The following is a 20,527-nucleotide window of genomic DNA, read 5'->3' on the forward strand; positions in this document are numbered from 1 at the left end:
ATCCAAAGGAAAGACAAAAAAACTAAGAAGGGGGATGCCAAGGGGAAAAAATCCTTCATTACTCCAAATATCAGAACAAAGATTGAGCACACTATACCTTGAGATATATGGTCACATCTAAGGCTAGCTTTAAAGGGAACCTGTCTTGTAGTGGTAAACTACGGGACAGTAGCGTTTTACTCCGTTTACTGGAAGTGTGGCTACAGGAAGAAAATTAAGTTACATTCTCCCTTCAGCCGCTTGCATCCAGTCCTCGGGGCTGTGCAGGGAACTGTTATGGTCACCTCTCGCTACATCGTGTTGCAATCACTCCCCTGTGTTAGGAATCTGGGTTCTATAATGCCTATGCGGGAATCCAGATTCACACATTTGTCTCCAGAGGCTAAGTCCTTTCTCCCAGCTTCTGAGCATGCCCATGGGACGAGCTCCCATTGGAGTCCAGGAGTCAGGTGCTCAGGTACTGCTCCTGATTTCATTGGCTTAGCTCAGGGCTCTGGAGATTTCCGGCAGGTCCCGTATGCTATAAAAAGTGCGCATGGCCGTTATGCCATGCGCTAGTATTTTTATACTGCTGCTGTGTGTATGGTGACGGATGCTTGGTCTGGTGACTGACTCATTAAGAAACCCCTTCCCTCGGTTATTACGGCTGTGTGAGTGAGTGGTATTCTGTCAGCACCTGCGCTAGCCCCAGCGCGCACAAGCTCCATCTTTCCAGCAGCTTAGCGTCCTGCATCGCGCTTGCGATATTTGCGGTTGCAGCCTGTCCAGGCGTGCGCAGTTGCGATGCCGAGCACACGTGTACACGGTAAGTCCGCTCGGTTGTAGTGACTGTATTTCACTACTCCGGTTTGCGGCTACCGCACGTGTGCCGCTGAGATCCTGTGCTGTTAATAGGCTCAGCGATACTTTTGGTATTATTTTCCCTGCTGCTCTGTGTAATTTAACAGAGCTTGCCTTTTTGCACCTGGGTGAGTTAGAACCCTGTGCATATTACCGCTCCAGTGCTCTGCCTCTCTCAGCAGTGGTTTTGTCATCCACCGCACGGTGGACCCCGAGTGGAGAAGGCACTTTAATTATTTATTTTTTTCTAGTGCTTTCCGCCACTCCTAACACCCTGCACCTTGACTGACATCCTGCTGTGCACACACATACTGCAGAGCCGTCTGTCAATCTAGGTGGTAGTGGAGTGAAAGCAGCGCACTCATTGTGTAATGAGCAGTGACTGTTACAGCTCCCGATGGCACCCTGATAACTGGTAGGAGGCAGCTGAAGGTAGAATAGAACTTTATTTTCTCCCTGTAGCCGCACTTCCAGTAAAATATAATGTACCGTAACTGCTATTTACCTGCAGATAACAAATCTATCTGCAGATAAATAGCATTTTATCATGTATCTGTTGGGTTATTCATAACCATTGACAGACACATATTAAAATCAAAAAGTTGAGCTCCACTTTTGCTTTTCCTCTTTATCAAATTGGCCTTGGCACATGTTTTGAGTTGACAATAAAAAAGGGAAAACATTACATGATTGATTGTCACTGGCATTTTATGTTGCGTGTATTTCCTGACAAACTGAAGGAGAAACATTGCACCTCTTACAATTACGGTGTGGGGTACATCCTGAATAATGCAAGTCTGCGTCTATGTGTGGACAGGTTGTTCTCGGGAAGGTCGACACTGTTCAGGCTGTAACAATGACAGATGGAGAAAAGCCCTCATCTCAGAGCGGCAATATAGCTGACATCTTATTTCTGACAATGACATATTTGCGGAATCCCCTAGCTGCAGTTACTGCAGGTGTGTATATGGAATAATACGGGACATTTTACAGCCGCAAATTGCATTTGGAGTCCGCTAATGCTTTCACAGTCAAGAATGTGAAATGGATGTCAAAGAATAATCTAATATTCTGAATCAATATTCTGGGCTTTTTTTAGCTCAAAGTTTAGGCAACATTAGAAAATACTAATTAGATGGACACGTTATGGATCAGAGCACCCTGGTGGAGATCCACCACAAATAAAGTAAGCACGAGACAATACAGTTAGGGTATGCGCACACAACGGTGAACTCACCGAATGTTTTTAAGCAGGAAACACTGGCACTTTTTGCTGCTTTTTTGAAGAACACTACAAAAAATGCCAGGTGCCTTCCATCTGTCTTTTTGGCATCTCTGTAGACTTTTTCATTTAGCTTGTGGCGTTTTACAAGTGGAAGATACCAGAAGAATGGTAAAGTCTTTTGAAACCTGAATGATGATCAAAAGACTGAGCATGTCAATACGAGTCGTTTTGATGTAAATCTTTTGACCGGTTTTAGGAAACACTTTCAGACGGGTTTCAGAGCTGATCACCTGAAAAGACGTTGTGCGCACATACCCTTAAAGTAAGGACACATAATACTCTATCCTTGCCTGGTATACTACAGACATCCTGACACTTCTACATACATAATTAAACTGATAGAAAGTTCTTGACATAAGCAGAACATCTAGACGCGCTCTATACTTTATCTTTGGCACACAAGGCCAACCAATTTAATTATCTCACCATCATCAAGTCAGGCTGAGCCTGAATACATTAAAAATAAAGCTCACGCAGGTCATTAGTTCCCAACTCGTCTATATAAACTACTTCGTTAACCTCTATTTTGCTAACGTTGTTCATAACTACTTTCTAAATGTGTTCCATCAACATTCAGCTGATTGCCAATGGTGCCTAAGAGAGTCTGTCACTATTTTCTTGACTATAAAATGAACATGAAAACTGCCTCAGTTCTGTAAGCAAAACAGTTAGGCTTTTCAGTTGGCTTATAGGGGCAACTGGTTTCCAAAAAAGTTTTCATGCCACCTATAGTGCCTTGAAAAAGTATTCATATTTTAAAATATAAATCTGAAAATTGTGACGTGCATTTGTAGCCTGACAACCCTAAATAAAATTCTGAGTAACTAATTACCTCCAGAAGTCACATAATTAGTGAGTTGAGTCTACCTCTGTGTAATTTATTCTCAGTATAACTACAGCTGTTCTGTGAAGGCCTCAAAGGTGTATTTAAGCACACTGTGGACCAAACAGCATAATGAAAAGCAAGGAACACACCAGACAGGTCAGGGATAAAGTTGTCGAGAAGAGTAAAGCAGTGTTAGGTTCTAAAAAAAAAAGCCCGAGCTCTGAACATCTCACGGAGCACTGCTCAATCCATTATCCATAATTGGAAGGGGTATGGCACAACTGCAAACCTACCAGACTGCTGTTTCTGAGTTCTTGCCCTTTCTCTGTGTAAAGTAGGAGACTGGGTGACTGAGTGAGAGGACTTAGATGGGGAGCAGATAGGGAGGCTGGCATAGGGAGACTTATAGGCCATGCTGTGCTTCCTGGGAAACAAAATATGCAAAAAGTCAACAACGTGACAAGCTATGCATGTTAAACAGAGTACGGGACTCCTGCAAGACTAATTTGCATAGGTAGCTGTAAAGATTTCTAAAAGTTTGTCACCACCGTTAACCCAGTTAAAAGAAACAAAACAGTAACTATTAGTATTGTCTAAACTAGAGAACATACAGAAATTGCAGAAATGGTGACAGGCACTCTTTATAGGGCACCTATTACCAGGATTGGACTATTGCAAAAACTAACCAATCTCTTCCACACCATCCAGAAGTGCTGTCTCAATGAAAAATTGCTTTTCGATATGCAATTCCCCATCTGTGCTCCCCCTCATCAGTAGAAGAGCCAAAAGGGGCCATGACAAATACATCCCTGTCTGTGCTTATAAGGAACTGAAGGGTCTAAATTTCCTTATTCCTTTATTCACATTGGGACCCATTTAGCTGGTAATTGGTGTCCAAATCTATGCGGAGCCTGTCATGAGGACCAGTTACTCCACTAATACTTGCATTTTATATAGAGCACCATGTTTCGCACTTAGTATGCAGACATAATCCCTTGGCACAGGGAATCTGGCTGGTCCTCACATAAGAGTTGAATAATATATTCTGTATGCACACTGGGGTATTGTGCTGAAATGTTCTCACAGTTTTCTAGATTCAGGGTTCAATACAGAATTTGGGCTTTTAATGGCTGCTTATTCTGCCATTGAAATTTAAAGAAGACACCCTGCCCCCAACCTTATATTAATTCAGCTCTTTTATTTTCAGGACAGATATCAAAATTCTAGAATATATTGGCTATTATTTCACTTGGTGGCAATTTATATATTAACGACTGGGCATAAGGCAAGGGTCACACAAGTGTATGTTCTCCCACCCTGGAGAATCAGGTCAATTATGCAAATAACACTCTGATCAGAGCGTGAGCGTAGTGTGATCCGATTCTCTTGAATGAAGAGAAGATGGAGAAAAAAATTCTCCATCTTCTCCACTGTGTAAAGGCCCCGTCACACACAGCGATCTCACTAGCGAGATCGCTGATTTTGTGACCCAACAGCGATCTCACCAGCGATATCAATGTGTGTGACGGGGATCAGCGACCGGCCCCCCTGCCGGTTATCGCTGGTCGTCCTTGATCGGCCTGGGCCATTTTTCGATCGCTGGTCTCCCGCTGGCCAGCACGCTTCGCTGCATGTGGCAGCGAGAGACCAGCGATCAGCGACGCTGGACGCTGGTTTCTCCAGCATCGCTGATCCCGATCGCTGGAGGGGCTGTCTTGTGACAGGTCACCAGCGATCAGCCTAACGATGTCCCATCATGTCGGATCGTTGGTGGGTTCGCTCGGACATCGTTATGTGTAACGGGGCCTTTAGTCTGTGGAAATCGGACTACAGTCAGATATCATCTGAGCACAGCCCGAGGTTTTCCCCAGGCTCATTGACTTGCATGACTGAGGGCAATCTGAATATCAAATCAAACACAGGAATGCTATGATTTTTTCTTTGGATCGACTCTGTCTGAGAAAAAATATGAAATGTGCCGGTCCCATAGAATATCATTGGCCAGAGATGTTTTGATGGATCGATGTTTTGTCGGATTGCACTCGAACCAAAAATACGGTCATGTGCATGAGCCCATAGAATCCATTTATTTTATTTTCAATCCTGAGAAAATTTACCATAATACTGTAATGTGGCTCTGCATAAATAGTAATTATCTAATACGTTACTATCAGGATCTCCTTCTCTGCGAACAAGGGGATGCAGAAATACAGGGTAGCTGGGAATTATAATTTCCCACTGGAGACTTGAGAATCCATTATTGTTCCAGATTACAAACGTTTTTGCAGTCAGCTGATGAGAAACAATTTACAGAGGAAATTCAAAGATACATGTCAGAAGATGCTGTCCTTGAGCTTGAACCATCATCGGTTTTCAGAAGAAGAGGATCAAAAATTAAGGGTCTATAGAATCTATTTTGGCACCACATAGTTTTGCTTACAGAACAGGGAGAGTCTTAACATTCATCTCGTTAGTAGGAATCAGGGATGGCTAACCTGAACAATTCCAAGGTCCCATGGTGTCTGTGGGGTCCACTCTGCCTAGGATTCAATTTACAACATTTTCCATACATGTTTGATGACATACAGTACATGTATGCATGCATTTATGGTGCAGCAGGTTTCAGTTATGTTATACACCTTGCACCGGGGTCTAACTACTGCGATTGATGCTAGCTTAGGTGTCACTGTGAATCGTGTCAGTAGCATTTAAGATTCTAGAAATGAGGGGAAAGTGTGTCTTCCAATATCCATCACCTCTTCTCAGTATGATTGAGGAGTGCCAATGGTCCATATGTCGGCCATACTTGTATACCTGGGGAAAGTGTTCCTTCCGTTATCCATCACCTCTAGCCCCCTTTTGACAGTACAATTGAGGCGTGCCAATAGTCCATGAGTTGGCCATACTCGTATACCGGGAAAAGTGTCCCTTCCGATATCCATCACCTCTAGCCCCCTTTACAGTATTATTAAGGGGTGCCAATGGTCCATATGTCGGCCATACTTGTATACCTGGGGAAAGTGTTCCTTCCGTTATCCATCACCTCTAGCCCCCTTTTGACAGTACAATTGAGGCGTGCCAATGGTCCATGAGTTGGCCATACTCGTATACCGGGAAAAGTGTCCCTTCCGATATCCATCACCTCTAGCCCCCCTTCACAGTATGATTTAGGGGTGCCATACTTGAATACCTCTGAGGTCCATTTTTTACAATACACTGCAATGTTATAATATTAATAAATCCTACAAAAAATGGAAGTAAACGCCTAATATAAATAAATTGCAATCCATCTTTATTCAAACAAGCATGTTTTTTTTGTTTTGTTTTTTTAAAAAGTGAACAATGGAGATACACATGCAAAAAAAGACTGCTATCACAAGTCATAACGAGTACAGTTTTTCCACTATTTCGGGTGATACAAACAATTACTTCAGGAATAAAGGGATTTTTTTTTATAAATAATACAAGTGGCTAAAAAAATGAGCCTACAACATGTATAAATTAATCCCTATATACTGAAAAACACACAGGTGCCCACACAATGAATAATTGGTTTGTAATAAATAATCAGTATTGCAAAAGCTCTCTTGCATGTATATAGCAGTGCACACCATCAGAGAATGTACCAATAATTGATTATTAATATACAGCTTGCAAAGTGCAATAGTGCATATTGTTATTAAAGGGCCCGCATAAAGCTTAGCCGGCCCTGTTAGGAATCTCGCTAATGATTGGAATAGAGACCTTTGTTAGTGATACATTGGAAATCTATGAGCATTGCTAAAGAGCACTGGAAACTGACAGATACTGAAGTTTAGACTTCACTAATGTGATCTTCTGATATCTCGCTCCAACATTTTGCCAGATCACATTTGTGCGTTGAGCGAACGTGGTCACATAAAGTGCAATCTAAGCACACTTGGGTGCTAACCGAGTGTCTTCGGCGTGCTCGAATAATATGTTCGAATCCACGCGACAGCAAGTCTCGTGACTGTTCGACAGCTGCAACGCATGCAGGGATTCCTGTTTGTTAGGCAATCCTTGCATATGTTGCGGCTGTCAAACAGATGAGACATGCAGCCGCCGGGACTTGAACATAGTATACGAGCTCATCGAAGATACTCTGTTAGCAACTCTAGTGTTATATTCCCCTTTAATTTACCCTGACCCCTGCTGTATTATGGGAATAGCCATAAACTTGGAAAAGCCCCTGTCTACAGAATGCAATTTTCTCTAGGCTACCCTCCTGGTACAGTTGATATTATACCGGCTCACTGTATGACACCTGTCTTCCGGAAATAGCTAATAGGAGCAGATCCCATTAGTGGAAAAGTTTGGCTGCTACGATGGTATCCTCTCATCCATGTTTGCCAAGAAATATAATCAAATAATACTTATGTAAAGTACCGGCGTCTGGTTAATGCTCCCCTACTACACAGGAGATTAGTATAAATGGTATACATTACAGATTAGCGAACGTATTAGGTAAAGTGGCTCCGATAAAACGCATCACTTATTCATTAGCAGGCTGCTATAACATGGCGCATTGCACGAATGTGACAGATACTGCCCATTACTACAACTATTTTTGGCGGATTATAATACAACTATATCATCATCCATCGGCATGCCAAAATTGGATCTGTCCAAAATTTTGGCTAAAATTTTAGAAATAAAAATTGCAAACTGAATGTGAACATAGCCATAAAGACGGCATCCTGAAACCAGAGGTAATATTTTGGGGGTTTTTTTGGTTCTTGTACTGCGGCATTGTTTTAGCTTTGATAGTTCATGTGATTCTCCTTAGGCTATGTGCACACGTTGCGGATTCTGGCCCTGCGGAAACGCAGCAGTTCCGCAGACATGGTACAGTACCATGTTAGCCCATGGCATTTCAAATCTGCTGTGCTCACGCTGCGGTTTTTTTCCGCGCGGTTTTGCTGTGGTTTACAAACCGCAGCATGTCAATTGTTTGGGTGGATTCCGCAGCGGTTTCACACCTTTAACATAGTAGAGGTGTGAAACCGCAGGGCAAAACCGCAGGCTAATCCGCAGGAAAACCGCAGGTCACTTTACCCACGGTTTTACCTGCTGATCCGCGCGGAAAAACCCGCAGGTGAATCCGCAACGTGTGCACATAGCCTAAAAAAAAAATAGCCAGCGAGAGCGATTAAGCACTATGTGACACGGGTGGCTGAGATAACATTGAGTCCTGCGGAGAAGGTTTTCACATAAGTCCTTTTCCTGCTCTTCCCAGATGCTACATGATTTAAAACGCTGCTCTTTCCTTTTTTGCTGCATCCCTGTCACTTCCCAGCAGTTCGCCATTCATTTGTATGGCGGGAGCTTTTGTGCAGCTGTATATTTAATGCTAGCATACAAAACTGGCGTGCGCTAAATCTCTTCACTATAATGTGACAGAACCTGGCAGTGAGGCTGCAGTGTGCTTATCAATGGCAGATTACTGTGCAGTTAATATACTAGGCACTAAAAATGTCTATATAATGTTACCTCTGACCCATGTTGTTCACAGTCGGGTAGACGGTCACCCACATGAGGTAACAACACCCACAAAATACTCATTTTTACTGTATATTGAGACAGCAGATAGCAGACAATTTCCTAGTTTCGGCTAATAAAACTGAAAAAACTAAAAGCAAAAATACTGTATTAAGACTTCATTAATATAATAGCATGGGCAGTAAAAATATATGTGACGCGTTTCCAGTCTAGCTGACTTCTTAATCGTAGACACGGTCGGACTGGCCCACATAAGAGCAGGAGAATCCTCCGGTGGGCCACCACCCTCTTATATGAGCTGTACTTGGCACAATATACTTGAATCACTATGTACAGACAAAGGCGACATCTTAATCATGTAACAATCTGCCCCGTTCATTGTTATATAAATTTGTGATTCAGGATGTCACATTTGTATGAAACTGAAAAGTGGGGCCCTAGAGATGGTTACTGGTGGGTCCTTGGCATCCCAGTCCGACACTGAATTCATAAATATAGTTCAAAAAAGGACAAAACTACCAGCATAAAGACACATAAAGCCCATGACATCAAACACTGACAGCAACTTAATAACAAAGTATTATGCCCATGATCTATGTCGGACTGGACTGCCAAAGGCCCACCAGTAACCATCTCCATGGCCCCAGTTTTCAGCTATATGCAAATGTGACCTTATCGTTAATCACGAATTTACATAACAATGTTGTTAAATGAGTAAGATGCCGCCTTTGTCTGTACATAGTGATTCAAGTATATAGTGCCAAAGACTGCTCATATAAGAGGGTGGTGGCCCACCGGAGGATTCTCTTTTTGGTCCTGTGGGCCAGTGCAAGTGGTCATGCTACTATTCTAATTAAGTCATAACAAAGTATTTTTGCTTTTAATTCACTTTGCTGGATTGAAAAAACTCTTGAAAACATTGAAGAAAGCTGCTTGATACCTCACAAGTTTTATCTATCCATAGTGGAGTGGATTGCTCAGGAAACCAGGCTGAACAATATACAGTACATACTGTATATTGAATGAGGTGAGCTGTATCTACAAACTTTTTTATATTACTGCCATTAAAATTGATGCCTTGCTCCCAGTGAAAGAAACCTTGCTACTCTGCAGCATAAGTAACCATTCTTAAAGAGAATGTGCCACCATGTTTTTCTACAGTATCTGAGAGCAGCATGATATAGGGGCAGAGATGCTGATTCCAGAGATGTATCACTTACTTTACTGGGTGCTGCAATTTTACAAAAAAAAACCAAAAAACCTGTTTTCTCTGCTGTATATCTGTTCTCTGAATGCTGAGCTCTGTATAACTCCACCCACACCACTGATTGGGAGTTTTTGTGAACACTGTGCAAAGGCAGAAAGCAGCCAATTAGTGATGGGGGCGTGGCTGGACTACCTGGCAGCAGATCAAGTATTCCTCCAGTGATAATATCCTGCTGATAAAAGAGTGATTTTATGAAAACTACACTGAGCAGCCCAGTAAGTAACACATAGCTTGAATCAGGTTCGCTGCGTCTATATTATGCTGCTTTCAAATTAGGTTGAAAAAATCTGGTGACAGATTCCCTTTAAAAGGGTTCTCCGCTCTGTAAAATCCCCAATTGTTAGAAAGGTCCCTCAATAAATAGCTGAGCACAAAGTGTCTCCTTGCTGGGACCCCAGCAATTAATCTATAGTAACATATGCTTACTTAGGTAGAAAAAAGTCACAGGTCTATCAAGTACTGCCTGTCTTGTTCAATTATAGATTATTTATTAGTAAATTTATAACCCATAATACCTTTGGTTAAGCATTCAACCCTTTAATATAGTGTCTGCATTACTACCTCTTGTGGCTAGGCATTGCATGGGCTGAGTGCTCTAACTGTAAAGAACCCTTTCCTACTTAGATGCTGGAATAACATTTCCCCCTTATTTAATAAATGTCCTGGTTAGGGTCCTTAGAAGTAATAAAGTACATGTCAGTCATTTGTATTGACCACCCAACATGTCAATGATATCTCCTCTGAGGTGTCATTCTTCTAAGCTAAACAAGTCCAACTTTTCTAGCCTCTATAAGAGACATTCCTTCCCATATAATAACCTAGTTCCCCGTGTTTGAGCTAACTCTAGCATTCCAATATAATCTTTAAAATGTAAAGCCCAAAACCGGATTTATAGAGGGGTAATAATTACTTTGTGATCACAGGATTTTACGTCATTTCTTATACACCCTAATATCTTATTTGCTTTTGCAGCTGCTGCCTGACATTGAGTACCGTTTCTTAGCTTACTTGTATCTATAATCCCCAAGTCCTTCTGTATAGTATATTTCCATTTATTACTTTCCATTTATCATCATTAAAGGGAACCTGTCATGTTGGATAATGCTATTAACCTACAGATGTGGGTTTAATCTACAGATTAATCACGTTAGAAGGATGCACGGCCGCTGTAGTGAAAACGTGGCTCCAGGGAGAAAATGAACTTTATTCCTCCCGGGAGCCAATGACTTTCAGTCATGCAGGCGCGCCTTATTTTTGCTCAGGCGACAAGCTTACCTATCTCCCACCCTCTGTAATATTATGCACTGAAGCTGACTTTTTATTTATCCTAAAAAGTTTTGAACCATCATAAAACACTGACATTTAATTTTCAATTCCCTTCACAAGGTCATTAATAAGGAAATTAATAAGAATGGGGCCAAATAGAGATGCTAGTGGTACCCATTGCTGGTGTTTACATTGACTCATTTTGTGTCCCTAAACCAGTTTTTTACCCACGTGCATATAGTGTCACCTAGTCCCTGGTTTTGTTTTTTGTAGTATTGGAGGTGGTAACTGCCTCCATATGTGGCTGAGCACTCCATTTTTAATTAGTTCTGTATCCTATCTGCCCTTTAAATTTGCAGGCTTTTAGCCAGGGGGAAAGCATGTTTGATAAATATTGGGTTAGGGTCCCATCAAAGAAAAGTACGCCTTGTCATGACTGGTGGGCTCTCATGAATTGGTCAATCTATGCACTAAGTACATATATACATATATAAGTATGTTCTGTGTAGCAGAAATGCAGTAGGAATATTCAAGGTTTGCATTCATCTTAGCGCTTACAGAATGCTGCTGTATTCTTTTGCTTGTATATTATGCAGTTAAAGCAGCTTGCGTCTGTTCACACCTGCTTTATTCTGTTCAGGTTTTTGTAGTCCCTGCTTCTGCAGTTTCAATACAAGGATGTGGTGTGCTACAGTATCTAATTCCTATTTGTTCAACATCTCTAGAGCGCCACCACAGGGGAAATCAAGCATTACACAATAGCAATTTAATTACATGGGTTGTCTGTGTAATGCAGTACAGGGTTTCTTCTCCAAAGTAAGAGATGATCTTTAGAACCAATGCCCAAAAAGGCCAAAAGAAGTGGACCCTGATGATGGTATGCCTGTATAAATGCAGAATTCCCTAATAGAGTATGGTGGCTTCTCTGCCAAGTATCTTTATTATTCAGGGTCAAGTAATTACACTCAGGGTGCTTCTTCATGTATTAAAGCCATATAAATATAGACTTCCCTGTCTTTACACAATCGATTTGGTCTGGCAACAATGTATGCTGCATCTGCAAAGTATATTAAATCGATTGTCCACTACTTGGACAAACCCTTCTTAAATGCTGTAAGTCCCCAAATAAAATTAAAAAGGCTTATGTTCACTCCCACACAGGCGCTGTTCCAGCAACGTCTGTGCTGTTCCAGCGGTGTCACGTAACTTTGCTATGTCACCTGTGAGAACGCTGCAGCCGATCAGTAGCCGAAAATGGGCTGCTTCACTAATGTCACGCGAGTGCCCAGAGACCCGAAATGCCACCAACGGAGATGAGTATAATCTGATCCATCTGATAGAAAGCTAAACTAAGCATAGGAGTCCAGTGGGTTGGCCTATTCAATGAATGCCAGTCTTCCTTTTATAACATGCAGAGATAGCTGTCAATCACTGAGTGGGACCGCTCACTGGACTCCTACATTGGGGATTTCAATGGAAGAAAAAATTATGCTGAATCTTTTCCTATCTATATATCATTCTCCTTCTCTGTACCGTACTGTACACATATCGGACTGTATATGCCACGTGACTGGATGCCTTTAACATTCAATAAGGGCCAATCCAATTTCTGCACCAATTGATTGAACCAGTACAATGAGGGGATCCCATTGCCAAAAGTGACCTAACATGTCCTGCCTTGATTACTAGTGGTGACATATGAATTAACTCCTGTCCAACAGTGACAAAGCCTGGCACTGAGATATCACCAATTCTACCACTTCCAGGTGCCCCATTGCCTACTTGAACTCTTCGTCTACTTTTGATGAATCCACTTAAATATATCATTGCATAAAAAAAACAACAAATCCCCAATATGCCCCCAATACTTTACAAGCATGAAATATCCAATAATAAAATCCGGTATATTGGTAACAACCCCAGATTTACTGTCAGTCCGCGACTTCTGCTTCGTAAACGAGAGTGCATCGACCACATGAATCCATGAGCGACCACTGACGACTTTGGATTTTCCCGCAGCCCTAATGGCTTATTATGGAGGGAGCTTGTGCAAAAGAGCAGTTTTGAGAATACAAGTTTATTAGGTAACTGCTGCTTATGCAATTATCTAGTGATTTAGTATAGATGTGGGAAAAAGCTTGACGTTACACCCAAGGAAATCTCTGCTCCCGTGTCACTCAATTGGAATAAGAAAGCAAGTGTGTCATTTTTCCAAGACATGTCACTGACATATTCATTCAGCCAGTTTCTATATACTCATACTGCTGCCCGAATCTTTTTTAAGAATAATTCATACACAAGAATCCCATTTCTAATACGCCTTCAAATTTGCTCATCTGTGACACGGACGTATTGATTGACACCTGTCACTGCACCTGATGTTCGGAAATAATTCTCTCTCCCAGATCTGGATTCCTCCCTGTTACATTCCCCCTTCCTTCTCCGCAATAATAATTTATGGCATAAATCTCTCCAACTTCAGGTTTTCACATTATTATTCACTTAAGGCCTTTTTCCGTCTCTGCTCATATTCTTCTTCTGAATAATAAGAATAAATCCTGTAATCCCCTCATTCCGCTGTGTCCTATTTCTTGCTCTCTCTGCTATAAGTTGTTCCCTTCTTTTTCCTCCTTTCCATTCTCCTTAGTTGATTTTTCTTGTATGTCAGAGCCCATTATCTTTCGCGGGGTCTCGTACTCCCATGTAAATGCCCCTCTTTTCCTGACCCTCCCCCCCCATCGTTACACGGATTGTGCCCATCATTCGCCCCCCAACCCATTTCCTTCCAAGCTTCCATGCATAATAGTCAATTGCCCTTTCTCACCTTTTTTCTTTCCATCTTGAGCCTTGTATTTGCACCTGCCTTTCTTCCTCTGTAATTCCCATAATACCGGGGGGCTTATTGATTCACTTTCCCCTCTCCGCTCGTTCTACTGCAGACCTCCTCCCTAACCCTTCCAAGCTTCCCTCTCCCCCCACCCCAAAAAAAAAAAAATTTGCAAAAGAGCCGTCACCTTGTGAATCCACCGTTGTGCATCTCCCGTTCAGCTGCGCGGCGAGCTGGCGTGTGTGAGAACACGCATGTGTGAAGACATAAGTCTGCTGGCATGTGAACAGGCATGAGTGTACGCGCGTCTGTGGCAATGCTTGCACGGAGAAAAAAAAAAAATCTCTATGTCCCTGTATACTGCAGCTATGAGCATATACACACTGCGCTGTGATGGGAGCGAGAGAGGAGGAGGGGGAGAATGTGTGAGATAGAGGAGTGTAGAGAGGCAATGAAAGAGGCAGAATATATGTGTGTGAAATAGAGGGGGGAGTGAGAAAGGAGACTGGATAGATGAGAAAAATAGCCGAGCGTGGGAAAATAAAGCGAGTAACACCGTATCGATATCTCATCCAGTCCACCTACATGTGCAGACGGCATTCTACATGCATGTTGTGCAATGCGTGCGGTCGCTAACGCTAAGAAGGATCTGCTTTATGATTAAATATCTCTTATCGTGCGGGCGCAGAAAGTATCCAAAACTCAAATCCAGATTACAATCGAGAACGTTTTCCAATGACAGAGACTGTAAAAAAAAAAGCGTGACGGGATTTATATCAGATATTAATCCCATGCTATCAGAGCATCATTTAACCACTCACCTGCCAGAACGAGATTTCCATCTCTCAATTTCCACCGCCCCCCCAGCAAGGTTTTATCTAATGTCTAATAAACCCGTCATCGCCATTATTATTAGCCCGTGTTTATAGCTTTTCACAGTGAGGATTATTAAATAAAATCATTCAATCCAAAAAAAAAAAAAAAAGAAAATATATTTTCTTCAAGGGTTATTTAAACCGATAAAGTCGTTAAAGCTTACAAATTTAGGAGAATGAGAGTTCAGGATAATACTGGGGGCCAGCTAGATACTAAGGGAATAATAATGATGGATGTGTCATTTGTTGCAGCTGTGACTTGTGCAAGTAAATGAGGAGGATGCAGCGGATAAACAGCTGGATATTAGAGCAGGTGCAGATGATAGGATTATCGGTCTGTGTGCAATCCAATGAAACATCGGACCAGTGTTAGTCTATGGGGTGGCGCACATGTCTGATTTTCGTCTAGAACAAAGCCTTTTCGATGAAAAAATTGTAGCCTGTCTGGTTCGGATCTAACTCGGTCATGCAAGTCAATGAGTGTGTGAAAATCATCGGACTGCACTTGGATGACATCTGAGTGCCGCCTGATTTCCACACACTGACACAATGGAGAAGATGGAGATATTTGCTCCGGTTCTCTCATCTGAGAGAAAAAGATCACACTATGCTGACACTCAGATCCAACTCTGTCATGTGCATAATCAGCCCGATTCTCTCAGATGAGAGAATTTACGGTCATCTGCACGAGTTCTTACTTCATAGTATAAGAGGATGCATAATGGAGAATCCCTAAATAAAAAAAAGTAGATACATTGAAATGGGGCTTGAGTCATAATTTGAATTTTTTTTAAGCAATATTATCTTTTTTTTTTCTTGTGGTGTTCACTATTTCTTACACCAAACTCATCAAAATGGCACACAGGATTCACGAATTTTGCGCAAAATAGAAAACCCTTTTTTGCAACTTTTCAGAAGTAAAAAGTTGCATGTTCTGCAAAAATGTCAAAACCTTAAATCACAACAGGAGGTGAACGGAATACATTTGCAATTCAATTTGTGACTTTTCGAAGTCACAAATGATAGATAAAGTGAAAACACCTGCAGACTGTGAACTTCGCCCACATTTTTGAACTTCCAAAGCAAAGACATAAAAAAGTGACTTTTAAAAAAGGCACAAACAGAGAGAAAAATAAGCTGCAAACAAAAAAAAAAGTCGCAGGGCACCAAAATCTCAACAACAAAAAAACAGGTGCAAATACAATATTGAACTGTGTCCTGGGTGTTGGAAAGTTAGACTGAAGAGCATGCCAGAGTTCAGGTGCAGCACAGGAGAAATCCTGTAAGGTTTTACTGGGCAAGATTTTATTTATTTCTGCTGTTGAAAGAATTATAAAAATAAGGTTTCCTACACTGCAAGCTACATCAGCCCTTCTAATAACATTAAAGGCGTTCTCTAGAACTAGAATTCTAGCTTGCTATAAAGATCATTAGAATTGCTTTTCAGTTGCATACATTTCTGCCATAAATCTGCCACGTGTAAATTCAACCAAAAATTAAACTGTGCGGTATACTTTAAATTTCAAAGGGAAGACAATGCTAACTGATGGGGGTGCTAGGTATTATAAGTACCGGTAAGTAGAAAAGCACCATTTAATGCCAATGGAAACTGCCTGGAGATGCTGGAAGATGAAAGTGGTTAATGGCGATATTCCTGGTGATATTTCTGGAGTGTTGATCGGGTTAATTGTGACAAATATAATATTCAGTGGATTACTGTCAGATGTCAATCAGCTTCTCCTTTCTACCCTGCAGCAAACACAGAGTGTGAGGCAGGAGAACAAAAGAACTAAAGAGTCCTCTGATAGGTGCACAGTTCACTGTAATCAGAGAGGTGACTAGTCTACTTACGCACTGGGAAGGAGATTCTCCCAGATCTATGAAGTGTTCTCACATTTTTATTTTTCTTGTGAATCAAAGGCATGTACAGGTGCATCTCACAAAATTAGAATATCGTTATAAAGTTAATTTATATGTGAAACGTATATTATATAGAGTGATTACAAACAGAGTGATCTATTTCACGTGTTTATTTCTGTTATTGTTGATGATTACGGCTTACAGCCAATGAAAACCCAAAAGTTATTATCTCAGTAAATTAGAATACTTTATAACACCAGCTTGAAAAAATGATTTTAAAATCCTAAATGTTGGCCTACTGAAAAGTATGTTCATAAAGTGCACTCAATACTCAATACTCAATACTTGGTCGGGGCTCCTTTGGCATCAATTACTGCATCAACGTGGCGTGGCATGGAGGTGATCAGCCTGTGGCACTGCTGAGGGGTTATGGAAGCCCAGGTTGCTTTGATAACAGCCTTCAGCTCATCTGCATTGTTGGGTCTGGTGTCTCTCATCTTCCTCTTGACAATACTCCATAGATTCTCTATGGGGTTAAGGTCAGGTGAGTTTGCTGCCAATCAAGCACAGTGATACTGTTGTTTTTACACCAGGTATTGGTACTATTGGCAGTGTGGATAGATGCCAAGTCCTGCTGGAGGATGACATTTCCATCCCATCTCCAAAAAGCTTGTCGTCAGAGGGAAGCATGAAGTGCTCTAAAATTTCCTGGTAGATGGCAGCGCTGACTTTGGTCTTGATAAAACACAGTGGACTTACACCAGCAGATGACATGGCTCCCCAAACCATCACTGATTGCGGAAACTTCACACTAGATCTTGGAAATCAAGGTCCCAGAGTCTGGAGGAAGATTGGAGAGGCCACAATCCAAGCTGCTTGAGGTCTAGTGTGAAATTTCCACAGTCAGTGATGGTTTGAGGAGCCATGTCATCTGCTGGTATACACAAGTGGTAAAAATTGTTGGTACCCTTCATTTAATAACAGAAAAACCCACAATGGTCACAGAAATAACTTGAATCTGACAAAAGTAATAGTAAGGGCTCATACTCGCAAGAGACTCGCACGATTCTCATGCGAGTCTCTCACATGAAAACCCAGCACTGGGACCAGAGCATGCGGCTGCATAGAAATACATATAGCCACCCGCTTCGGTCCGAGTGCTGGCGGCAGTGCCGGGTTTTCGTGCGAGTCTCTCGCAATTGAGTATGAGCCCTAAATCAAAAATCTATGAAAATGAACAAATGAAAGTCAGACATTGCTTTTCAACCATGCTTCAACAGAATTAAAAAAAAAAAAATAAAACTCATGAAATAGGCCTGGACAGAAATGATGCTACCCTAATATTTTGTTGCACAACCTTCTGAGGCAATGATTGTAATCAAACGATTCCTGTAACTGTCAATGAGACTTCTGCACCTCTCGACAGGTATTTTGGCCCACTCCACAAGAGCAGACTGCTCCAGTTGTCTCGTGTTTGAAGGTTGCCTTTTCCAGACGGCATGTTTCAGCTCTTTCCAAAGATGCACAATAGGATTTAGGTCAGGGCTCATAGAAGACCACTTCAGAATAGTCCAATGTTTTCCTCTTAGCCATTCTTGGGTGATTTTAGCTGTGTGTTTTGGGTCATTATCCTGGTGCAAGACCCATAACCTACAATTGAGACCAAGCTTTCTGAAACTGGGCAGCACATTTCTCTCCAGTATCCCTTGATAGTTTTGAGATTTCATTGTACCCTGCACAGATTCTAGACACCTTGTGTCATATGCAGCAAAGCAGCCCCAGAACATAACAGAGCCTCCTCCATGTTTCACAGTAGGAACAGCGTTCTTTTCTTTATATGCTTCATTTTTCCGTATGTGAACATACAGCTGATGTGCCTTGCCAAAAAATTCCACTTTTGTCTTATCTGTCCACAGGAAATTCTCCCAGAAGCTTTGTGGCTTGTCAACACGTAGTTTGGCCAAATTCGAGTCTGGCTTTTTTATAATTTTTTTTCAACAATGGTGTCCTCCTTGGTCATCTCCCATGAAGTCCACTTTGGCTCATACAACGACGGATATTGCAATCTGACACTGATGTTCCTTGAGCTTGAAGTTCACCTTTAATCTGTTTAGATATTTTTCTGGGCTCTTTTATTAGCATTCGTATTATCCGTCTCTTTGATTGTCATCATTTTTCCTCCTGCGGCCATGTCCAAGGAGGTTGGCTACAGTCCCATGGAGCTTAAATTTCTGAATAATATGTGCAACTGTAGTCACAGGAACATCAAGCTGCTTGGAGATGGTCTTATAACTTTTACCTTTAACATGTTTGTCTATAATTTTCTTTCTAATCTCCTGAGACATCTCTTTCCTTCGCTTCCTCTGGTCCATGTTGAGTGTGATACACACCATGTCACCAAACAGCACAGTGAGTATCTGTAGCCGTCTATACAGGCCACTCACTGATACCAAGATTGTAGACACCTGTGATGCTAACTAGTGGACACACCTTGATTTAACATGTCCCTTTTGTCCCATTATTTTCAGGGGTGCCATGATTTCTGTCCAGGCCTATTCAAGCCTGTTTCATGAGTTTGATTTTTTTTTTATTCTGTGGAAGCATGGTTGAAAAGCAATGTCTGACTTTTATTTGTTCATTTTCACAGATTTTTGATTTATTATTACTCTTGTCAGATTCAAGTTATTTCTGTCACCATTGTGGGTTTTTCTGTCATTAAACGAGGGGTACCAATAATTTTGACCACATGTGTAGGTCCACTGTGTTTTATCAAGGCCAAAGTCAGCGCAGCCGTCTACCAGGAAATTTTAGAGCACGTCATGCTTCCCTCTGCTAACAAGCTTTTTGGAGATGGAAATTTAATTCTCCAGCAGGACTTGGCACCTGTCCACACTGCCAAAAGTACCAATACCTGGTTTACAAACAACAGTATCACTGTGCTTGATTGACCAGGAAACTCCCCTGACCTTAACCCCATAGAGAATCCATGGGGTATTGTCAAGAGGAAGATGAGAGACACCAGACCCAAAAATGCAGATGAGCTGAAGGCTGCTATCAAAGCAACCTGGGCTTCCATAACACCTCAGCAGTGCCACAGGCTGATCGCCTCCATGCCACTCTGCATTAATGAAGTAATTGATGCCAAAGGAGCCGCGACCAAGTATTGAGTGCATTTACTGAACATACATTTCAGGAGGCCAACATTTAGGATTTTAAAATCATTTTTTCAAGCTGGTGTTATAAAGTATTCTAATTTACTGAGATAATGACTTTTGGGTTTTCATTGGCTGTAAGCCATAATCATCAATAATAACAGAAATAAACATGTGAAATAGATCACTCTGTAATGACTCTATATAATATATGAGTTTCACTTTTTGTATTGAAGAACTGAAATAAATAAACTTTTTGATGATGATTTAATTTTGTGAGAAGCACCTGTAAATCCAGAAACATTTTATGAGAAATACCTTCACTCCACTACATAGATCTTTCCTTTATTTGAAACAAATTGTTCTGACCAATATAACACATTGATGAGGGTATCTGTTTCTTAGATCTTAACGACTTACCCTTAGGATAGGTCATCAAAACTAGATGATCCCGCCAATCAGTTCTTATCACCTCTGGTGGTGAACAGATGTAAACAGTGTATGCAGTCTTATTAGCACTGCACCGTGCTACTGTTGGGTACGACAGCGCACCTCCGAATCAATGGAGTAGTGATGCTGCAGTATCCTGTACGGCCATTAAACAATGTTTGGCACTGTGGTGTTCTGCTCTATACGCCTGGCTAACACTGGAGCTGGTAACAGCTGATTGGGTGAGATAGCATTTATTTGTTTGCTATTTTGGAGTTAATCTCCACCAATTTATTGTGCATATTTACAATGCATATTTACTGTGCACGGTGGCTCAGTGGTTAGCGCTGCAGCCTTGCAGCGCTGGGGTCTTGGGTGCA

At 41.6% G+C, this 20,527-nt stretch overlaps 1 protein-coding gene across 4 annotated transcripts in view; it reads right to left on the reverse strand.

Moving 5' to 3' along the window:
• LOC141058363 (sodium/calcium exchanger 1-like) overlaps positions 1 to 14,389 on the reverse strand; it is a 95,117-nt gene extending 80,728 nt beyond the window's left edge. For 2 of the 4 annotated variants that reach the window (XM_073554605.1, XM_073554603.1), the window contains exon 1: positions 13,829 to 13,977. In XM_073554605.1, coding sequence (XP_073410706.1) covers positions 13,829 to 13,843 — 15 coding nt within the window. In that variant the 5' untranslated portion in view covers positions 13,844 to 13,977. Of the gene's footprint in view, positions 1 to 13,828; positions 13,978 to 14,018 lie in introns of those variants that run through there. The other 2 variants (XM_073554604.1, XM_073554606.1) reach the window with 2 other exon arrangements.
• Between the last annotated feature and the right edge of the window lie 6,138 nt (positions 14,390 to 20,527).

The sequence above is a fragment of the Dendrobates tinctorius genome, unplaced genomic scaffold, assembly GCF_039654945.1.
Source record: "Dendrobates tinctorius isolate UK_male_01 unplaced genomic scaffold, ASM3965494v1 ptg000211l, whole genome shotgun sequence".
NCBI lineage: Eukaryota > Metazoa > Chordata > Amphibia > Anura > Dendrobatidae > Dendrobates > Dendrobates tinctorius.